The sequence below is a fragment of the Gigantopelta aegis genome, chromosome 6 (genome assembly GCF_016097555.1).
Source record: "Gigantopelta aegis isolate Gae_Host chromosome 6, Gae_host_genome, whole genome shotgun sequence".
Taxonomy (NCBI): domain Eukaryota; kingdom Metazoa; phylum Mollusca; class Gastropoda; order Neomphalida; family Peltospiridae; genus Gigantopelta; species Gigantopelta aegis.
The window spans coordinates 22457737-22479385 of record NC_054704.1 but is presented as its reverse complement, the minus strand read 5'-3'; the positions used below and the strand labels follow the sequence as shown (position 1 = coordinate 22479385).

General features: G+C 36.1%; 2 protein-coding genes across 2 annotated transcripts; one reads left to right on the top strand and one right to left on the bottom strand.

The window, feature by feature from the left end:
- Positions 1-2265: 2265 nt before the first annotated feature.
- LOC121374422 lies at positions 2266-11319 on the top strand. Its single transcript, XM_041501524.1, has 6 exons — positions 2266-2631; positions 4201-4330; positions 4823-5178; positions 5697-5951; positions 9989-10871; positions 11144-11319. Exons 1-6 carry the CDS (start codon positions 2266-2268, stop codon positions 11317-11319), a joined length of 2166 nt encoding a protein of 721 aa, XP_041357458.1.
- Positions 11320-15924: 4605 nt separating this feature from the next.
- On the bottom strand, positions 15925-20111 carry LOC121374421 (DEAD-box ATP-dependent RNA helicase 53, mitochondrial-like). Its single transcript, XM_041501523.1, has 4 exons — positions 19704-20111; positions 19434-19491; positions 16529-16779; positions 15925-15947 (listed from the first exon to the last, which is right to left on the bottom strand). Exons 1-4 carry the CDS (start codon positions 19867-19869, stop codon positions 15925-15927), a joined length of 498 nt encoding a protein of 165 aa, XP_041357457.1. The 5' UTR covers positions 19870-20111.
- Between the last annotated feature and the right edge of the window lie 1538 nt (positions 20112-21649).

Below are 21649 nucleotides of genomic sequence, written 5' to 3'. Positions count from 1 at the left end.
TTTTCGGAGTCTTTTAATTTTTGTTTAAAGTATTGCCTGTAGTTGTGTTGTAGTTTTTCGGTTACTAGTTTGTTGAGAGTTTTCTTGTTTTTTGGTGTAGTGTCAATATCCAAATTAATTTCTGAATATGTTATTTTCCGTTGAAGTTGCAAATTATTTAGTTTTTCCTTACAAATGCCATCATAGCTTGGATTTTTTGTGTTTTTGTTGACAAATCACGTGTCTCCTGGCTATCCGCTTGATGCTCTTCAAGTGACATACGACCATTTTTTTTGGTCATATACCCCACCTCCAACAGCTGCATATCGTTTAATGACTGAATTTGAAAATCCACTGTTCAGCATATGCACACCTCTGTGTATGTGATGGGTGTAATTTCTGTGGTATGTAACAGTTTCTGCATTTCTTTTGTTGTATGCCTTGTTGACGCCCTCACACTTTTCAGGATTTGTGTTAATTTTAGTCTTCTCAATGGCTTTTACACCCAGTCTTATGTCTATGCATTTTTTAATTAGTGTCTCGTCATCTACCGTAACATTTAACTTTGTACCGGTAGGCATGAACGTCATGTTTGATCGTCCCTTTTTTCACCCATGATCATGAAAATAATTTTTTTCTGCATTATGCTCCACATTTCCCAGTCACACAATCGAGTATACTTGTAATGGTGTAAGTCAGTTTGCGCACTAACTTGTTCATGTTGCCGGCAACTTGCTTGTGTGCCTATGTATATTCACTGTGGCAGCGCCGTCTCAAGTCGATAGCAAATCTCTTTTTAACCTTGTCTCTTTCCACTTTTGTTTTTCCAGTGAGCATGCTGTTACTGAACTTCACCCTTTCTGTGAACTTCCTCTGCGATTCAAATAAATGACTGGTGTCTCTCATATTTTATCTTCATTTTAGATATTCTGCTCTGGGATGACACAGCATGGGAATCACCACAAGTCATGAAGAATCCAATCGTTACTGGAGAGAAATCTGATGATAAGTAAATGGAACACTGAGCTGCAGAATGTTCCTCGTCTCCTATTGTGTTGTCAAGCCAGAGATTTACTGTACAGGTACCTGTATTATCGGGGAAGAATATTAGTCTATTTTCTCTCACTGTATATACTCCTGTTATCTGTTACTTGCCGGTCTCATTTCTAACCATAGTTTAAGTTGCTTGTGTAGCCATTTGAAATGTGGTTGAACCACACCCACTTGAAAGAGGATTGTTGTACATACAGTCTCCTATTGCAATAGGATGGTCAGGTGAAAATCCCCTATTAATGTTCACTTGTACTGAATCTCCTCTGCATGTGGACATGTCAAGTTTATAGAGAGTGGTTGTCACTCGTCCCACTTCATTGGCAGTATTCTGCATTCGGCTGGTAGCTGGGTGTGTCACCCCAGCACACAGCATTATTCCCCGGAAACCTGTAATACCGACAGATGTGCTCTGTGGTCCTACATGTACACCGACATTTGGCTTAGCTGATTTTGGCCCGCTACTAGTACGTTTCAATATATTCGGTGTTGTCTCTTCATACAGTTTGTATTTTTTACTTGTGAGTGAACACTTTTCACATTTCAGCCCAGCACGGGTGCACAGGCCCCACTTATGACACGTGTTTGGATTGCATGTGTACTTGCCAGTGCACCCTGGAGAAGCGAGTCTGTGGTCTTCATTACTGTCATTAAACATGTTCAGAAGCATACCACAGTGTATAATTTTGTAGTCATTCATGTCCATTTTTGCTTTCAGGAACTCACCTGCCTGTGTAACACCTCCAGTTGAGACCCGTGTCGGTCGGAGAAGTGTGATGTCACTGGGAATTCCAGCAGCATCCTTGACGATGTATGACTGTCTGTCGCAATGGTGTACCACAGCGTTGAACTCTTCTTGACTAAGTCTCTTGGTAACTGGTATGTTGTCACCTTCAGACTTAAGACACTTTGTTTTAGTATCTCCTATAATTCTTTTTAAAGGCACCCTTGTTGTGCATGTTTTGAAATTGTTTATCATTGTGGTCAGTTCTCTCAGCAATCAGATACTTTTGGCTTCAGTTCACTCCCAGTTTGAAACATGTCTTTCAGTAACATTTTATACTTTAAACATATAACTTATTTTCAGCATATGTTCATCTGTACAGTATACATCATACATTTTTGGTGTAAGTAGTCCTTTATATATGTAATTATTGGTTTTCAACGATGGGTACCATATTCTGACTCACAATTATTAATTAATGGATGTTATTTTTCAGATTTCATTGCCCAGCAATGGCAGATCCTTCATCTTGTAGCAATTGTGGCCATTCATTCTCTGCCAAAAGAGGATCAAAAGATTATGGGAGAAGAAGTTTTGGTTGCAAGGTGCCTTCAAGCAGCATGGACATGACAATTAAAGATGTAATTGAGGATGAGTTCAATGTGCACCTCACCCCTGAAGATCCGGAGACCAGATATCTTTGCCGTGCATGCTTGTGGGATGTTCAGCCATTGGCAAAGGCAAGAGACATTGGATTGAAAGCACAGGAAAAAATCAAACAGTCTGGCATTCCAGCTTCTTATTTAAGTAAGAAACTCCGATCCCCTGTACCAACACCAAGGCAGCATAAAAAGCAGAAGATATGTACTCCTCAAAAGGTTTGTTTAATAATCAATAATGAAAATTCAGTTACATTCATTGCAATTTTGTTGAATTAGAATGGTAATTTCTTTTGCTGAGCGCTATTGTTCTAACCAACAAAAAAAGTGAACAGAACATTTGAACTTTTAATGTCAATATTTAGTAAGTATTTGTAAAATTTTATAATAAGTATTGTCTATTATTTCTTTTATGCCAATCTTTGTACGAAAAAAAAGAAAGAACCCTTTAAGAAAGTGTTCTTATGGTGTTAAATTACAATTTTTTTACTTTTCATACCCACATGAACGCGAAAGAAAACAACAGACAATATTTAAATAACAAAAAAAAAAAAACGATATATTACATCAGTTTGATATTTATTTCAACATGAAATGACATGAAAATAATTACTGATACCTAATATATGTATATATCATAGGTGAGATTAAAGAAATTGTTTAAGTTTTGTATTATAGTTAGCAATTTCCTTCAGCCTGCCATTCCTTATTAATTTCAGTCTTCTTCACTTCGTACAACAAATGCTCCAAATATCAGAAAACAGTCGTCAATAAGAATAAAGAAAAGGGTATGGAGATTTATAGTAAATTGTATTTCATTTAAAATTAAATATTACTTTAGTGGACAATTGCTTTTACCAATGTTAATTTCAATTTATCCTCAAATGTTTACTCCATTTTCAATTACTCAGAAATGTATTATCCATGTAATGAATATTGGATATTTCGTTAAAGTAATATTCAGTATATTGTAAAATGATTTATTTTCATGTTTCTTTTGCATTTGATTAATGGATAGGGTTACGAGTATTGGATTAGCATGAAAATTTATAATTGTTTCCTAGTTTGTGTTATAACGTTGCAACTGTATCTGGAAAAAACCCATATTCAAGCGCTTTTTCACGCCAATGGCAATAAATGTCGTTTAATTTTTATGTTTTAGCATATGTGTCTACAAACCTTTTGAAGTAATGTTTGTCAATTTATATTAAATTTAGTGCATTTTTCCCCCACCAATCACGGAATATTACATCTTATGTTGTCACTTTACATTGGTAAACTGTCTTTTTGACTTTTATGTCTGTGATACTATAACAATGTTTCAATCAATATTTCAGTGAAGAGGGTTGACAAAATACTACCCCATGTAGAAAATGTTTTGTAAATTCACTACTTTTTATTATATGCATTATGGAATACACAACAATAACAGGCATCGAAATAAGCATTGTGTCTGGTTACCCATTTATAGGTTACCACAAAATATAGCAAGGTAACCTATAGGTTACCACAACTATATGAAAGTTAGAATTGAATTCCTGTTATGGGTACAACTAACGAAATGTGGAAGTAAATTTATCTAGTGGGCGCTGCTTAAATGCAGATTTTAGAAATTGCTTTGCATTTTCACAAGTGCGCACGAACAGTATCAAGATATAAAAATAAGTAATTCTTTTGTAGTGCATGTTTGAAGTATTTTCTCTAACAAATGGTCATTTACATGAAGGTGCTCATTGTCTTTTTCATTTCCATCTTTTTTTCAACATGACAGTGGAAAATTGCCAACAGCATGACAATGATGAATTTATGGCTTGTTCATTACCAGCATCACCATTGCAGAGTTCTCCCCCTTGCATTGATTCGTCAGATCCTAGTGGCATTGGAGGCAGTGACACACCGGTGAACAATCATTACAAAGGTATTATAATGGTCTGATTTAAAAACATTCCCAAATAATATGACATCAATGTTGACATTTCTAAATGAAGATGATGTACCTTTAAGATAGTTTTGGGAATAGTTTGTTTACTTACAACTTTTCGGAACTTCAGGAAATACAATTCCTATAACATTTGATCATATGTAGCAGTATATTCTTTGTTGAATGATACACATATTACTTTAATAAATATATTACTATTTGTTACAAGATGAAAAACTCAGAGATTATTTGTTTGCTTGATCCATGTGTTGACTGTTTTCATACAATTGTAATTATTTGTCATTTTCATAAAATGGAATTGTGTGGAATATTAATTTGGTTTTTTAATTTATGTTACATGGTTTTCTCTACTAAAATACATATGAGGTGTTGACTGGTCTTTAATATGAATTTCCTGGGATACATGGCTTGTAATGGCATAACTGGATAGATATTTTTCACTATTGTTGACATTCTCTTGGACTACAGGTGCAGTTGCCTATTCATTGTGCTTCGATAATGGCAATCAAAAAGTTACAACAAGACATCAGACAAGAGACAGGAACAACACGATGTACAACATGGTACAAGGTTATGCAGCTTTGGACAGAGTGCCGACGCTGCATCTGTCGGATGACAAGCCATTGCCACAAGACATTCTCAACATCCCACTAAGTTCATATTTGCCAACCGATATGGATGAAGTTGATTTGAGAGCAGAAATGACAACAATGGTCATACGAGTCCTTTGTGAGAACTTGCATATATTTCAGCATTTAAGGAAAGAAATAACCGGTCACATCAAGCACAACTATTCAAAAGAGAGTTCTCAGAAAAGCATTCTGGTGAGTAATTAATTAATTAATTAATGAATGAGTAGGTAACATAATGCAACTCAACTACTAATTGTAATGTAAACAAGCAAACTTGTGACAAGTATTTGCTGTCCTTCATCAAAAAGATAACATCTTTAAGCATACTGAGTTTAATTCAGCAAATACGACAAAAACAAGATCAGTACTCATCAAATTGTGTAAGGAATATCTCTCACATTTATAGATGTACAAGATACATAAAAATGCAGTTTGAATCAGCACCGTCAGGATTTTAAGATACAAAAAAAAAAAACTGCATTTGGAGGTAATCGGTAACTCTTCAGTATTAAATGTATGTTCAAATTTATCATATTTTGTGTTTTATTTTGCTTTTATTATAATTTTGACACTCTTCCTACTTAACGGCCTCGGTGGCGTTGTGGTTAGGCCATCGGTCTACAGGCTGGTAGGTACTGGGTTCTGTAGTGTAAAACAACATACAGCCCCTGTTAATTTAATGAAGTATGCATTGTTATTTGTATATGCAGATACCAGTTGGGGTCCTGGACAAGGATGAAAGCAAAGTTGCTGACACCATTGATATCCTGGAGCATTATCACCAGTATGTGCCGGTTAAACCATCTGGAGATCCACTCACAATTCCTCTGCATGCTGATGGGCTTAGTTGTGAAAGGGGGAATGATGCACAGAGTGCCAGAATCAATGGTAGTACAGTCTGGAATCAGTTGCAGGGCTTAATGATGAATATTCAAGAGTGGCATAAAAGATGTCTACTTTTGCAGGTAATTATTTCATATATGATTTGCATATTTACAGCTTGCAGTGTCATTACTTATTCATACCCTGTTGAATGTGAAAGTTTCAACAAGTTCATTTAATGCATTAAATTTTACGTCATCAGAATGCATAATGAATATCATGTACAATGTGTACAATATAATGGTGGGGATTAATATTCTCTTAATATGGCAACTGAAAAAAGCCCCAGAACAAATACAACTATGTAATGTAAATGTAGATTAAATCATATTTTGTGTTCAATAATTATTGCAACACAACACATGAAATTAACAAAACTAATATTACCAAAATTATACTACAATTAAGATAAACATGTAACACTGCTATTAAACAAGCAATTGCAAGTCAATTAATGTAGTCTTGTGGTTTTGTTTACAGGTCTTCCTTAACAAAATGCCTTCTTTAAAACTAACAACTGGTGTTAAATTAATTAAAAAATTAACTATATACAGTGTTCGAGATAAAAAAAAATTGGGCAGTATCCCAGATGGATACTAACATTTCAAAATCTGGTATCCCACCTGAGAATTTAGTATTATATGGTATCCCGGTGGGATATCTGGGTTCGCGAATTAATTTAATTTTTCTTTCTTCACTATTCGTACAACAAATGCTCCAAATATCAGAAAACAGTCGTCAATAAGAATAAAGAAAAAGGGTATTCAATATTTCAGTGAAGAGGGTTGACAAAATACTTCGACATGAACGGATCACCCGATTTGTTGGAGAATGCTTTGTGGGTCAGGGGGATATTACCCCATGTAGAAAATGTTTTGTAAATTCACTAGTTTTTAGTATATGCGTTATGGAATACACAACAATAACAGGCATCGAAATAAGCATTGTGTCTGGTTACCCATTTATAGTTTACCACAAAATATAGCACAACTATATGAAAGTTAGAATTGAATTCCTGTTATCGGTACAACTAACGAATTGTGGAAGTAAATTTATCTAGTGGGCGCTGCTTAAAAGCAGATTTTTTAAATTGCTTTGCAATTGCACAAGTGCGCACGAACAGTATCAAGATATAAAAATAAGTAATTCTTTTGTAGTGCATGTATGTAGTATTTTCTCTAACAAATGGTCATTTACATGAAGGTGCTCATTGTCTTTTTTATTTCCATCTTTTTTTCATCAACTTGACAGTGGGAAATTGCCAACAACATGACAATGATGAATTGATGGCTTGTTCATTACCAGCATCACCACTGCAGAGTTCTCCCCCTTGCAATGATTCGTCAGATGCTAGTGGCATTGGAGGCAGTGACACACCGGTGAACTAGGATTACAAAGGTATTATAATGGTCTGATTTAAAAACATTCCCAAATAATATGACGTCAATGTTGACATTTCTAAATGAAGATGAAGTACCTTTAAGATATTTTTGGGAATAGTTTGTTTACTTACAACTTTTCGGAACTTCATGAAATACAATTCCTATAACATTTGATCATATGTAGCAGTATATTCTTTGTTGAATGATACATATATTACTTTACTAAATATATTACTAGATGTTATAAGATGACAAACTCGGACATTATTTGTTTACTTGAGCCATGTGTTGACTGTTTTCATACAATTGTAATTATTTGTCATTTTCATAAAATGGAATTGTGTGGAATATTAATTTGTTTTTTTTTAATTTATGTAACATGGTTTTCTCTATTACAATACATATGAGGTGTTGACTAGCCTTTAATATTAATTTTCCTGGGATACATGGCTTGTAATGGCATAACTGGTATATACGTTTCACTATTGTTGACATTCTCTTGGACTACAGGTGCAGTTGCCTATTCATTGTTCTTCGATAATGTCAATCAAAAAGTGACAACAAGACATCAGACAAGAGACAGGAACAACAAGATGTACAACATGGTACAAGGTTATGCAGCTTTGGACAGAGTGCCGACGCTGCATCTGTCGAATGACAAGCCATTGCCACAAGACATTCTCAACATCCCACTAAGTTCATATTTGCCCACCGATATGGATGAAGTTGATTTGAGAGCAGAAATGACAACAATGGTCATACGGGTTCTTTGTGAGAACATGCATATGTTTCAGCATTTAAGCAAAGAAATAACCGGTCACATCAAGCACAGATATTCAAAAGAGAGTTCTCAGAAAAGCATTCTGGTGAGTAATTAATTAATTAATTAATGAGTAGGTAACATAATGCAACTCAACTGCTAATTCTAATGTAAACAAGCAAACTTGTGACAAGTATTTGCTGTCCTTCAACAAAAAGATAACATCTTTAAGCATACTGAGTTTAATTCAGCAAATACGACAAAAACAAGGTCAGTACTCGTCAAATTGTGTAAGGAATATCTCTCACATTTAGAGATGTACAAGATACATAAAAATGCAGTTTGAATCAGCACCGTCAGGATTTTAAGGTACAAAAAAAAAAAAAACTGCATTTGGACGTAATCGGTAACTCTTCAGTATTAAATGTATGTTCAGATTTATCATATTTTGTGTTTTATTTTGCTATTATTATGATTCCTACTTAACGGCCTCGGTGGCGTTGTGGTTAGGCCATCGGTCTACAGGCTGGTAGGTATTGGTTTCGGATACCAGTCGAGGCATGTGATTTTTAATCCAGATACAGACTCCAAACCCTGAGCGAGTGCTCCACAAGGTGTAAACAACTTGCACTGACCAGTGATCCGTAAATGGTTCAACAAAGGTCATGGTTTGTGTCATCCTTTCCCATCTAAAATCAAGAAACTGACCAACGTAGTCCCAAAGAAAATACATTTTTCTGTTTTGTATCGTGAGTGGTCGTTTTTGTTTGAGGTTAATATCCCTTAGCTCCGATCTTGTGAAACAACATACAGCCCCTGTTAATTTAATGAAGTATGCATTGTTATTTGTATATGCAGATACCAGTTGGGGTCCTGGACAAGGATGAAAGCAAAGTTGCTGACACCATTGATATCCTGGATCATTATCACCAATATGTGCCGGTTAAACCATCTGGAGATCCACTCACAATTCCTTTGCATGCTGATGGGCTTAGTTGTGAAAGGGGGAATGATGCACAGAGTGCCAGAATCAATGGTAGTACAGTCTGGAATCAGTTGCAGGGCTTAATGATGAATATTCAAGAGTGGCATAAAAGATGTTTACTTTTGCAGGTAATTATTTCATATATGATTTGCATATTTACAGCTTGCAGTGTCATTTCTTATTCATACCCTGTTGAATGTGAAAGTTTCAACAAGTTCATTTAATACCTTAAATTTTACGTCATCAGAATGCATAATGAATATCATGTACATGTACAATGTGTACAATATAATGGTGGGGATTGATATTCTCTTAATATGGCAACCAAAAACAAATACACCTATGTAATGTAAATGTAGATTAAATCATGTTTTTTGTTCAATAATTATTGCAACACAACACATAATGCTTAAATTATGAAATTAACAAAACGTTATACTACAATTAAGATAAACATGTAACACTGCTATTAAACAAGCAATTGCAATTAATGTAGTCTTGTGGTGTTGTTTACAGGTCTTCCTTAACAAACTGCCTTCTTTAAAACTATATCTTATTACGGAAAAATCATGTTCCTAGTTTATGGTTATTGCATATTATTACAATGCTTCACTACATTAAAATAAAAACTGGTCTATTAACTTTGACCCCTGTCACATGTCCATAACAAGCAGATAATGCTGTTTACAGGTTTGGGTTTTTTTGTTTGTTTTTTTTAAATTTATATTTATATTTTTTTAAATTTAAGTATCAATAGAGAAAATAAATGAAAAGTATGTTTTGTCAAATAAATAATATTAAAAATTACCATTGGATATGTTCCATTTATTGTGCATGAAGCCAAAACAAGGGGCCGAAAAGTGACTGTCATCAACCTTACATATGACAGCGTTTCATGTGGGTTAAAGCATGTAGGACATTGCGTGACAGCTAAGTGGATGTTTAATTGGTTTTGAATGTAACAACACTTAATTGGTTTCTTTCACATTTCAGGATGCTTATGATGTTCTTTACAAAGGGTCCAGTGCCCGGGACAAGGGAACGCTGTTCAATTTAAAGAATTATTTCAACCAACACAATGTATCGGGCAATGTGAAGGATTCCTTCAACTTCTCGGAGGAATTTTTGAATTTCTGCTGTGATGGTTATATTGTTTTGGCTGCAATGTTTTTTATGGACATACCAGATATCAACTCAGTTTCATCTCAGTACCCAACAGCATTGCAAGATCAGATTCGCTACGTGAATAGTATTGCAACAGAAATCATTGATTTAATCTTCATCTCGTCACAGAGTACAGTTCAAGCAATATTAGGAAACACAGCAAGTGACCTCCATCAACCGTATCCATACTGTGTATGTAAACGGGACATGCCAGAAGAAGTCATGGTTTACTGTGAAAACAGACATTGTAATAGAGGCATCTGGTTCCATACATTCTGCATGGGTATGGATGAACAAGACATTCCAGATGGAAAGTGGTACTGCAGTAACGTTTGTGCCGACGAAGCACAGGAAAAACGACATTATGAACATAAAAAGACAGCAACCAGCAACTTACAGGACAACACAAAACATTACACAATACTGGTTATGTGGTATGGACTCAACCAGAAAGTGAGACGTGATGCAATAAGAGAGAATGATGGGCCACGGATGCTTCTTCACTGGAAGTTTGACCTCCTTCAATTTCAAGAAAGACATCACCCTAAGTACTTTATTGTTTGCCACAGGTTGCTGACAGCGGTGAAATGTGGTGTGTACCCAAGACTGCAGGCTACACTGACATGGAACAGAACGGTCAACCCTCGAGGGGGTCCTGGCAACAGCATTGCCATGGACCTGCAGATGGAATTCTTCAACAAAGAATACAAAGGTACAATAATTACTTCCAATTGCTAAAATTGACATGCACTATCGTGTTTGTTAAATGTAAACAAGTGCAGCACATATTATTCATGTCACATGAAATAACAGAAAAACAATAAACATTTACAAGTGTTGATACAAAAATTCAATCCAAGTTGTCAATTAAGCCTTTAGTACACATAACACTCATTGCCACTAGATACACATGATGTACAAATTGTCCAATATTAAGACAAAGGTTACTTTATAATAATTAACTTCATGTTACGTGCATTGCAGAGAGTGTCAAGGAGGCAGCAGGACATATTACACCTGCAACCATTGGTAGACACAGCCAGATGGTAGGTGTTGGCAAGATACTACGAGAGGTATATGAAAAACAGATAGCCGGAATGTGCAGAAGTACAATACACAAAAAGGAGTTATTTAGCAAGCAGGATGAAATTTCTGAATGAGGATATGTTCATCTCCAAACCAGGAAGATGCCACAATTCATTACAAGATATGAATCTGAATTTGTATCCTAAGTTATTGCCAACGTCCTGCAGAGCAAAGCTAGAAAGACTTAAGACTGAAATGTCAAAACGCAGGCAATTGAAAGATTACTTGCAAAACAATTAGATTGTGTGACGATCTTACAAAGTAAATAACACTGTTATGATTTGACTTAATGCATATAATAATGGATTATAAATACATTCGTGAAAGTCTAAATCAGACAAGTGAAGTAGTAAAAATACAAGGTATAAAACTAGATTGTCATTGAAGTTAACGTGATTTCCGAAAAGAGTGTGATACAATCAATAAGTTTAATGTATTGACAAGCGATCACACGTTCTGCCGAATGTTGTTTCAGAACGTAGCTCAGTGGTAAAGTGTGATACAATCAATAAGTTTAATGTATTGACAAGAGATCGCACGTTCTGCCGAATGTTCTTGCGGAACGTAGCTCAGTGGTAAAGTGTGATACCATCAATAAGTTTAATGTATTGACAAGAGATCGCACGTTCTGCCGAATGTTCTTGCGGAACGTAGCTCAGTGGTAAAGTGTGATACCATCAATAAGTTTAATGTATTGACAAGAGATCGCACGTTCTGCCGAATGTTCTTGCGGAACGTAGCTCAGTGGTAAAGTGTGATACAATCAATAAGTTTAATGTATTGACAAGAGATCACGCGTTCTGCCGAATGTTCTTGCGGAACGTAGCTCAGTGGTAAAGTGTGATACAATCAATAAGTTTAATGTATTGACAAGAGATCACGCGTTCTGCCGAATGTTCTTGCGGAACGTAGCTCAGTGGTAAAGTGTGATACCATCAATAAGTTTAATGTATTGACAAGAGATCGCACGTTTGCCGAATGTTCTTGCGGAACGTAGCTCAGTGGTAAAGTGTGATACCATCAATAAGTTTAATGTATTGACAAGAGATCGCACGTTCTGCCGAATGTTCTTGCGGAACGTAGCTCAGTGGTAAAGTGTGATACAATCAATAAGTTTAATGTATTGACAAGAGATCACGCGTTCTGCCGAATGTTCTTGCGGAACGTAGCTCAGTGGTAAAGTGTGATACAATCAATAAGTTTAATGTATTGACAAGAGATCGCACGTTCTGCCGAATGTTCTTGCGGAACGTAGCTCAGTGGTAAAGTGTGATACCATCAATAAGTTTAATGTATTGACAAGAGATCGCACGTTCTGCCGAATGTTCTTGCGGAACGTAGCTCAGTGGTAAAGTGTGATACAATCAATAAGTTTAATGTATTGACAAGAGATCACGCGTTCTGCCGAATGTTCTTGCGGAACGTAGCTCAGTGATAAAGTGTGATACAATCAATAAGTTTAATGTATTGACAAGAGATAGCACGTTCTGCCCATTGTTACTGCGGAACGTAGCTCAGTGGTAAAGTGTGATACAATCAATAAGTTTAATGTATTGACAAGAGATCAGGCGTTCTGCCGAATGTTGTTTCAGAACGTAGCTCAGTGGTAAAGTGTGATACAATCAATAAGTTTAATGTATTGACAAGAGATTGCACGTTCTGCCGAATGTTACTGCGGAACGTAGCTCAGTGGTAATGTGTGATACCATCAATAAGTTTAATGTATTGACAAGAGATCAGGCATTCTGCCGAATGTTACTGCGGAACGTAGCTCAGTGGTAAAGTGTGATACCATCAATACGTTTAATGTATTGACAAGAGATCACGCGTTCTGCCGAATATTACTGCGGAACGTAGCTCAGTGGTAAAGTGTGATACAATCAATAAGTTTAATGTATTGACAAGAGATCAGGCGAGCTGCCGAATGTTACTGCGGAACGTAGCTCAGTGGTAAAGTGTCATACCATCAATAAGTTGAATTTATTGACAAGAGATCACACGTTCTGCCGAATATTACTGCGGAACGTAGCTCAGTGGTAAAGTGTGATACCATCAATAAGTTTAATGTATTGACAAGAGATCGCACGTTCTGCCGAATGTTACTGCGGAACGTACTTCAGTGGTAAAGTGTGATACCATCAATAAGTTTAATGTATTGACAAGAGATCACACGTTCTGCCGAATGTTACTGCGGAACGTAGCTCAGTGGTAAAGTGTGATACAATCAATACGTTTAATGTATTGACAAGAGATCACGCGTTCTGCCGAATATTACTGCGGAACGTAGCTCAGTGCTAAAGTGTGATACCATCAATAAGTTTAATGTATTGACAAGAGATCAGGCGTTCTGCCGAATATTACTGCGGAACGTAGCTCAGTGGTAAAGTGTGATACCATCAATAAGTTGAATGTATTGACAAGAGATCAGGCGTGCTGCCGAATTTTACTGCGGAACGTAGCTCAGTGGTAAAGTGTGATACCATCAATAAGTTTAATGTATTGACAAGAGATCGCACGTTCTGCCGAATGTTACTGCGGAACGTAGCTCAGTGGTAAAGTGTGATACAATCAATAAGTTTAATGTATTGACAAGAGATCGCACGTTCTGCCGAATGTTACTGCGGAACGTAGCTCAGTGCTAAAGTGTGATACCATCAATAAGTTGAATGTATTGACAAGAGATCAGGCGTGCTGCCGAATGTTACTGCGGAACGTAGCTCAGTGGTAAAGTGTGATACAATCAATAAGTTTAATGTATTGACAAGAGATCAGACGTTCTGCCGAATGTTACTGCGGAACGTAGCTCAGTGCTAAAGTGTGATACCATCAATAAGTTGAATGTATTGACAAGAGATTGCACGTTCTGCCGAATGTTACTGCGGGACGTAGCTCAGTGCTAAAGTGTGATACCATCAATAAGTTTAATGTATTGCCAAGAGATCGCACGTTCTGCCGAATGTTACTACAGAACGTAGCTCAGTGGTAATGTGTGATACCATCAATAAGTGTAATGTATTGACAAGAGATCAGGCGTTCTGCCGAATGTTACTGCGGAACGTAGCTCAGTGGTAAAGTGTGATACCATCGATAAGTTTAATGTATTGACAAGAGATCACACGTTCTGCCGAATGTTACTGCGGAACGTAGCTCAGTGCTAAAGTGTGATACCATCAATAAGTTGAATGTATTGACAAGAGATCACGCGTTCTGCCGAATATTACTGCGGAACGTAGCTCAGTGGTAAAGTGTGATACAATCAATAAGTTTAATGTATTGACAAGAGATCAGGCGAGCTGCCGAATGTTACTGCGGAACGTAGCTCAGTGGTAAAGTGTCATACCATCAATAAGTTGAATTTATTGACAAGAGATCACACGTTCTGCCGAATATTACTGCGGAACGTAGCTCAGTGGTAAAGTGTGATACCATCAATAAGTTTAATGTATTGACAAGAGATCGCACGTTCTGCCGAATGTTACTGCGGAACGTACTTCAGTGGTAAAGTGTGATACCATCAATAAGTTTAATGTATTGACAAGAGATCACACGTTCTGCCGAATGTTACTGCGGAACGTAGCTCAGTGGTAAAGTGTGATACAATCAATACGTTTAATGTATTGACAAGAGATCACGCGTTCTGCCGAATATTACTGCGGAACGTAGCTCAGTGCTAAAGTGTGATACCATCAATAAGTTTAATGTATTGACAAGAGATCAGGCGTTCTGCCGAATATTACTGCGGAACGTAGCTCAGTGGTAAAGTGTGATACCATCAATAAGTTGAATGTATTGACAAGAGATCAGGCGTGCTGCCGAATTTTACTGCGGAACGTAGCTCAGTGGTAAAGTGTGATACCATCAATAAGTTTAATGTATTGACAAGAGATCGCACGTTCTGCCGAATGTTACTGCGGAACGTAGCTCAGTGGTAAAGTGTGATACAATCAATAAGTTTAATGTATTGACAAGAGATCGCACGTTCTGCCGAATGTTACTGCGGAACGTAGCTCAGTGCTAAAGTGTGATACCATCAATAAGTTGAATGTATTGACAAGAGATCAGGCGTGCTGCCGAATGTTACTGCGGAACGTAGCTCAGTGGTAAAGTGTGATACAATCAATAAGTTTAATGTATTGACAAGAGATCAGACGTTCTGCCGAATGTTACTGCGGAACGTAGCTCAGTGCTAAAGTGTGATACCATCAATAAGTTGAATGTATTGACAAGAGATTGCACGTTCTGCCGAATGTTACTGCGGGACGTAGCTCAGTGCTAAAGTGTGATACCATCAATAAGTTTAATGTATTGCCAAGAGATCGCACGTTCTGCCGAATGTTACTGCGGAACGTAGCTCAGTGGTAATGTGTGATACCATCAATAAGTGTAATGTATTGACAAGAGATCAGGCGTTCTGCCGAATGTTACTGCGGAACGTAGCTCAGTGGTAAAGTGTGATACCATCGATAAGTTTAATGTATTGACAAGAGATCACACGTTCTGCCGAATGTTACTGCGGAACGTAGCTCAGTGCTAAAGTGTGATACCATCAATAAGTTGAATGTATTGACAAGAGATCACACGTTCTGCCGAATGTTACTGCAGAACGTAGCTCAGTGGTAAAGTGTGATACCATCGATAAGTTTAATGTATTGACAAGAGATTGCACGTTCTGCCGAATGTTACTGCGGAACGTAGCTCAGTGCTAAAGTGTGATACCATCAATAAGTTTAATGTATTGACAAGAGATCACACGTTCTGCCGAATGTTACTGCGGAACGTAGCTCAGTGGTAAAGTGCTCACCTGACGTGTGGTTGTTCTAGGATATCTTTCAATCGAGTACATAACGACTGCTATGTGAAAGGCTATCCTATCTGTGGGATGGTGCATATAAAAGATCACTTGGTAATAATTGAAAAATGTATCGTTTTCCATCTCTAGGTTATATGTCAAAATTACCACGTTTTATATGCAATAGCCGATGATTAATAAATCAATGCATTATATTGCTATTGATAAGCAAAAATTAACATTAAATGTTCAGATTATGAATGCTTTCAGTGGTTCAGACACTTGGCTATGACACTTGCACATCTTTTGACACCCAATGCAGCATTGGCACTTTTGACATTTGCAAGGCTTGTTACATGTACCATTACAAGAAGAAGTATTTTTAATTGCATCTAACTCATTGCTTTCCTTTCCTTGCAATTGAAATCTTTTTAGAACTGGCCATCTGATGCATGTTTCCAACTTTACAGTTGTTTTTAAACATTCATCCTTACATCTTGACTGGCTGCGCTTGAAGGCATAGCAAACTGCATCTCTGGCACAACGTCCAATTTCTTGCCAGTAGTTTAAACTGGTTGATGGTAACCCCCAATGAACCACTATATCAACATTTCGGATATCAACACCCATCCCAAATACCACTGTTGAAATAAGGACTTTAATGCTTCCATCATGTTTCTTGAACTGGTCCATTATTCGAGTTTTGGTCGTCATATCGGTGCTTGCATGAAACATCTCTACTCTTCTGGTGTTAACATGTGACATTAAACTTGTCATCAGCCACAAATAAATGTGATAGCAGTTATAGCTGTACATAGACAATGATTTTTTCTGCAAATTTTCATTCAGATTATCAAGCAACCATTGTAGTTCATTTTCAAATATTTCAGTGCATTCACAGATTTCTAAGAAGATATTTGGTCTGTAAGAAAAAGTACAAAACATGTGTTAATTTACTGTCAGTAGTGTCATGTTTGGGAGATATGTTGTTGTTTATTTTGCAATACATCATTTATTACACCACATGTTGTGGACAAAGATGTTACATGTTCAGTGTCCCACATTGTGACCAATGAAGTGTTTACATGTCAGGAAATCTGATCATATGATTGACATTACCAAACAGTGTGAGTACCTGTACGACATGTAACTTTTATAAATGGACAAATACTTGAAATCAATTGCTATCATTGAAGTTATATGCATAACATATCACAGTGGTGATTTTCATGACTGCCTGCTGGATGAGGAGAGGTGAAGTTCAATGTACATGTACGAGTTGTATATATGGAAATCAAGATGGGACTATATGTTTCATGACCATCATTCTGTTTGTCCATCAATGTGTTTTCACAATGCTTCAAATATTTAGGTGACATTGAAAGATTAACTTTATCGTGTACTGTTATACATTTTTTAAATACTGAAAACCCTTGAAGTTAGTGGAGGTGACCATTTGTTTTTCTGGTTGTTTATGTCTGAAATGGCTGAATATATTGATATGAAAGTTCTTACAAATGTTTATCTAGTACTGTTACAGATGAAATTTAAGTTTTGTGGAAATTTAGCCATTTTTAACTTTTTTGATCCATGAACATTACTTGGGAGATGTATAAAATATTTCAGGCTCTGTAAGCAAAATGTATTGCTTTAGCAGTATTCTCACAATGCTTCTTGTAGGAAGACAAATTTGGAAAAGAAATATAAATATGAACAAATACCCTTTTGCTCCCGATTAACATTTTACAACACACAATTGATATATCAATTTGAATATATACGAGTACATTTGTGGTATTGCTATTGTAAACAATAATTTAACTAAGCAAAATGTTTCTGGTATGAAATACAGGACTTATTTATGTGGAGGTGCCAAAATACTAGGAGGTCCGAGTCATGCCACTCAGGAAATTTAGAAATCTAGCGGCTATGAAATACAAAATTTGAGCCATTTCACTGAGATTACATACTTAAAGCGTCAATATCAGTAACAAGTAAATTGTTGTATTGCTTTTAATGGATTTAACTATGGCCCTTTAAAATAAACACATTCCACCATTTTCATGTGAAAAAAAAATATGGGAGTCAGTCAAATTTTTAAACTGAAACTGCTCTATGAAATGAATACCTGTTAGGTAATGCTCAAATTACTTGGATTTTGCTACTTTCAAAACCTAATATCTGGTAAATGTCCTCTTGTATTTGTGTCGTAGCTGTGGCTGTTAATACCAAATTTAGCACCTCAAAAAAACTTTGCAGTACAGACACCTGTCTGTATACGGGTCTAAAATCTAAGCCCCTAAAATAAGTAATATGTCTCAATTTAATTTGTAATTAATGTTAAAAAGGTGGCACACTTCATGAAAACAATGAATGAATTTACTTGCAATATAGAATTCATTTTTTTTTAAATGCACATTTGGATCTGAGAAAGCAAATATTATTTCTTTCAAGAATAAACACTGCTAAAGGACATTGACTTTGTAAAAATGAGCTATTGGCAATTTTGATTCTTAAACTCCACAGAAAAGCACCTATATCTTTCAATCAGAAGGAAGTGGTGAGTTATACCTACTATCAGACCAGACAGCACATATCATTGCATTTTATGCAGGTCATGCTTTTTATATTTTTTGTTACAGAAAATGATACATGAACAATGTTTCAAACCCATGCATATGTTCAAACCCATACGGTCAGTCCACTTCAATTAGACAATTTCCACATACACTGAAAATTGGTTCCAAATATTCTGCAATCATCAAAATGTGGAATTTGTACTTCAAATACTTTTTGAAATAGTCATTTTGTTAGCCATGGTAGGTGTTAAATTTAGCTATAACATTGCTGTCATTATTTTCATCTGTTTCATGTCTCGTTATGCAAACAAATAGTTATTAAAATTGCTTTACATTCATTACATCATAACCCTATTACATTGGTCTAGACGTAGCAACGGGAGTTCGTTAATTTCTCAATTTGTATGCAATCATACTTGCATGAACCAAACAATAGTTTCGGTCAATTCTTACATGAATGTAAAATTTAGATCATCACGGAACGTCATATATGATGACACCATTTTATATTGGCTAATTGTGTTATTGAGCGTTATTGTACATGGACATGGATAGATATGACATTTTAATGTTATTAGCAAGTATTATTCAATTTAATTACAAGTACTGTGTGTTATTACTTTTACGTTCATCTGGGTACTGCGATTCTACTTATTCTCATTTTTGGTCTTTGTCCAATTTTTCATTCGGCCTCATTGGCGTTGTGGTTAGGCAATCGGTATACAGGCTGGTAGGTACTGGATTCGGACCACAGTCGAGGCAAAGAGGTTTGGTCATACTACAAAAGCACCTCAGGCAAGTGCTCTATAAACTGAACTACCTCTTGCCTATAAGTATGGCGAACGACTTGTTGTCATGTGGTTTGTTTGTTACAGAAACTTATACATGATTTTGATACTTTATGATCAAAAGCTAGCAATTTCTGCATATGCAGAATGTTGCATACTGTTACGGGACTGATCGGTTTTTATTGTGTTACATTGTTCGACATTATACAGTGTTTCAATTAGTATTGGTATTTAAATAATGCTTCAGTTCTTTATAGTTGTAACTAAGAAAAAGGAGTAAAAATATTATCATGATGAAATGCAGTGTGCTTCATCAAAAACTAAAACACAAATTCTGTTCTTAAATGATTGTTTTAAGATCATTTTCCACTTTTTGCTCAAAGCAGCCTCTGGTGAGGTTAGCAGAATACTCAAATCTGAGTCTGTGATGTCTGAAAAGTGACAATGAAGAAAAAGAGAGACATTCATATGTATGTACTTTAGTGATTGCTGTGGGCAATTGCATGAATTCCATAAAAATTTAAAACTCTTAAGAACCTGCTATGGACAGTTATGCTTAGCGCTTAAGCAGTAGACATATGCACATGTTCTTACTTAATATACATTTTAATCAAATTAAGTGAAGTAAGAGTGACAATAAAAAAGCAGTTAATGTGGGTGATGATATTTGATTTGTTCAGTCTATAATCAAATTATTGATATAGTGTTAATTCGGAATTTATTCAGTGCTGTGCTCTGGAGTAGTGTGTGTGTGTGTGTGTGTGTGTGTGTGTGTATGTTGTGTGTGTGTGTGTGTGTGTGTGTGTGTGTGTGTGTGTGTGTGTGTGTGTGTGAGTATGTCTGTGCGTGTATGTGACCGAGGTATCAAAGTAGAATAATCATGGCCTTAATTCAATGTAGGTGACTGTTACAGGGAATGTGGTGTCAATTACCAGTAATCGACTTTTTAGAAAAGAAATAAAAATGTGCTTATTTTTTATTTCAATGAAATTGCAATATCATTTGCAATATTTGTCATTTCAGAATTGTCCATACAACTGGCTATGTTCCATTCTGGCTGTGGAATAGTGCTTTTGAAACGTGTTGGAACATATGAAACATGCCTTTATGATGATATATACATTTTAAGAGAGATATAAAATGGTTGCCACGAGTTTCCTATCTAAATATGTTTTTACCTGTAATGTGTTGAGTGCATTGATAAATAACATTTGTTTCAGTTTCTGTTAAGTAATAGTGTGTAATATGCTATTCACTGCAGTTTAAGACTTAGCATGTTGCATGTGCCACAAATATAAAATGTGACAATTACATGCAGGTAAATGGAATGTTGTTTGTAAACATGGAAAACATTCATTATTAATAAACATATTTCCAACTAATAATTTCCAATTTTGTTCCCTGAAAGTAAGGCATTTTGGTAATAACAGTACTTTATTACACTATACTGAAGATTGAAGACTGCAAGCAAAATAAGAGCTTCTAGAATTGCAAACTGTTCTGCTCGTAAGTCAAAATTAAAGGCATATTTCTTCTTCACAGTTTCTATTGCTGCAGCAACATCCATGCCTGACAGCATTCTAAATATGGACATGGGAGTATTTCCAGAACGAGGCTGTGGGAATATTCTCAGAAAGAGGTTGAAAGATGGTGGTCTGAGGGACGAAAATAGCCAGACGACATTGTACATTACGAAAAATAAAGGATTACTAAAAAATACGACATATTTACGGTGCCTGATGCGTGTCAGCATGGAGGAAAGTCAATTGTTTACACAAGTAGCACTTTACTTGTAAAAAAAGTACCATAATATTGGCGAGAAACGTGCCGCTGTGATCTGTGGCGGCGCTGCTATGAAGAAATAACATCAATATTCCGTAACGGTAACCGAGACGTAGTCGAAAGTTTCCGTTACAATACCATAACTAATAGTTAAGATGTATGCCCAGGACAGCGTGCTTGAACCTTAATTGAAGCACGAAAATAAGTATAAATGAATGAATGTAAACAATGTAAACTGTTCAGGAGAAATATGATAATCATATTCATTTCCATCATCTTCATTTGTCCTTTTCCCATAGTCCAGTGTCTACATATCAGTGTACCTTACTGACAGGCTATTTGCTACACGCAATTGGGCAGTGTACTCGTCTTTAGACAGTTTCAAGCTAGAATAACATCAGCTCCTTCTTCCTTTTCAATTGTCCAACCTCTACGAATAGGGCTTGGCACATTCGGTTGTTGCTGC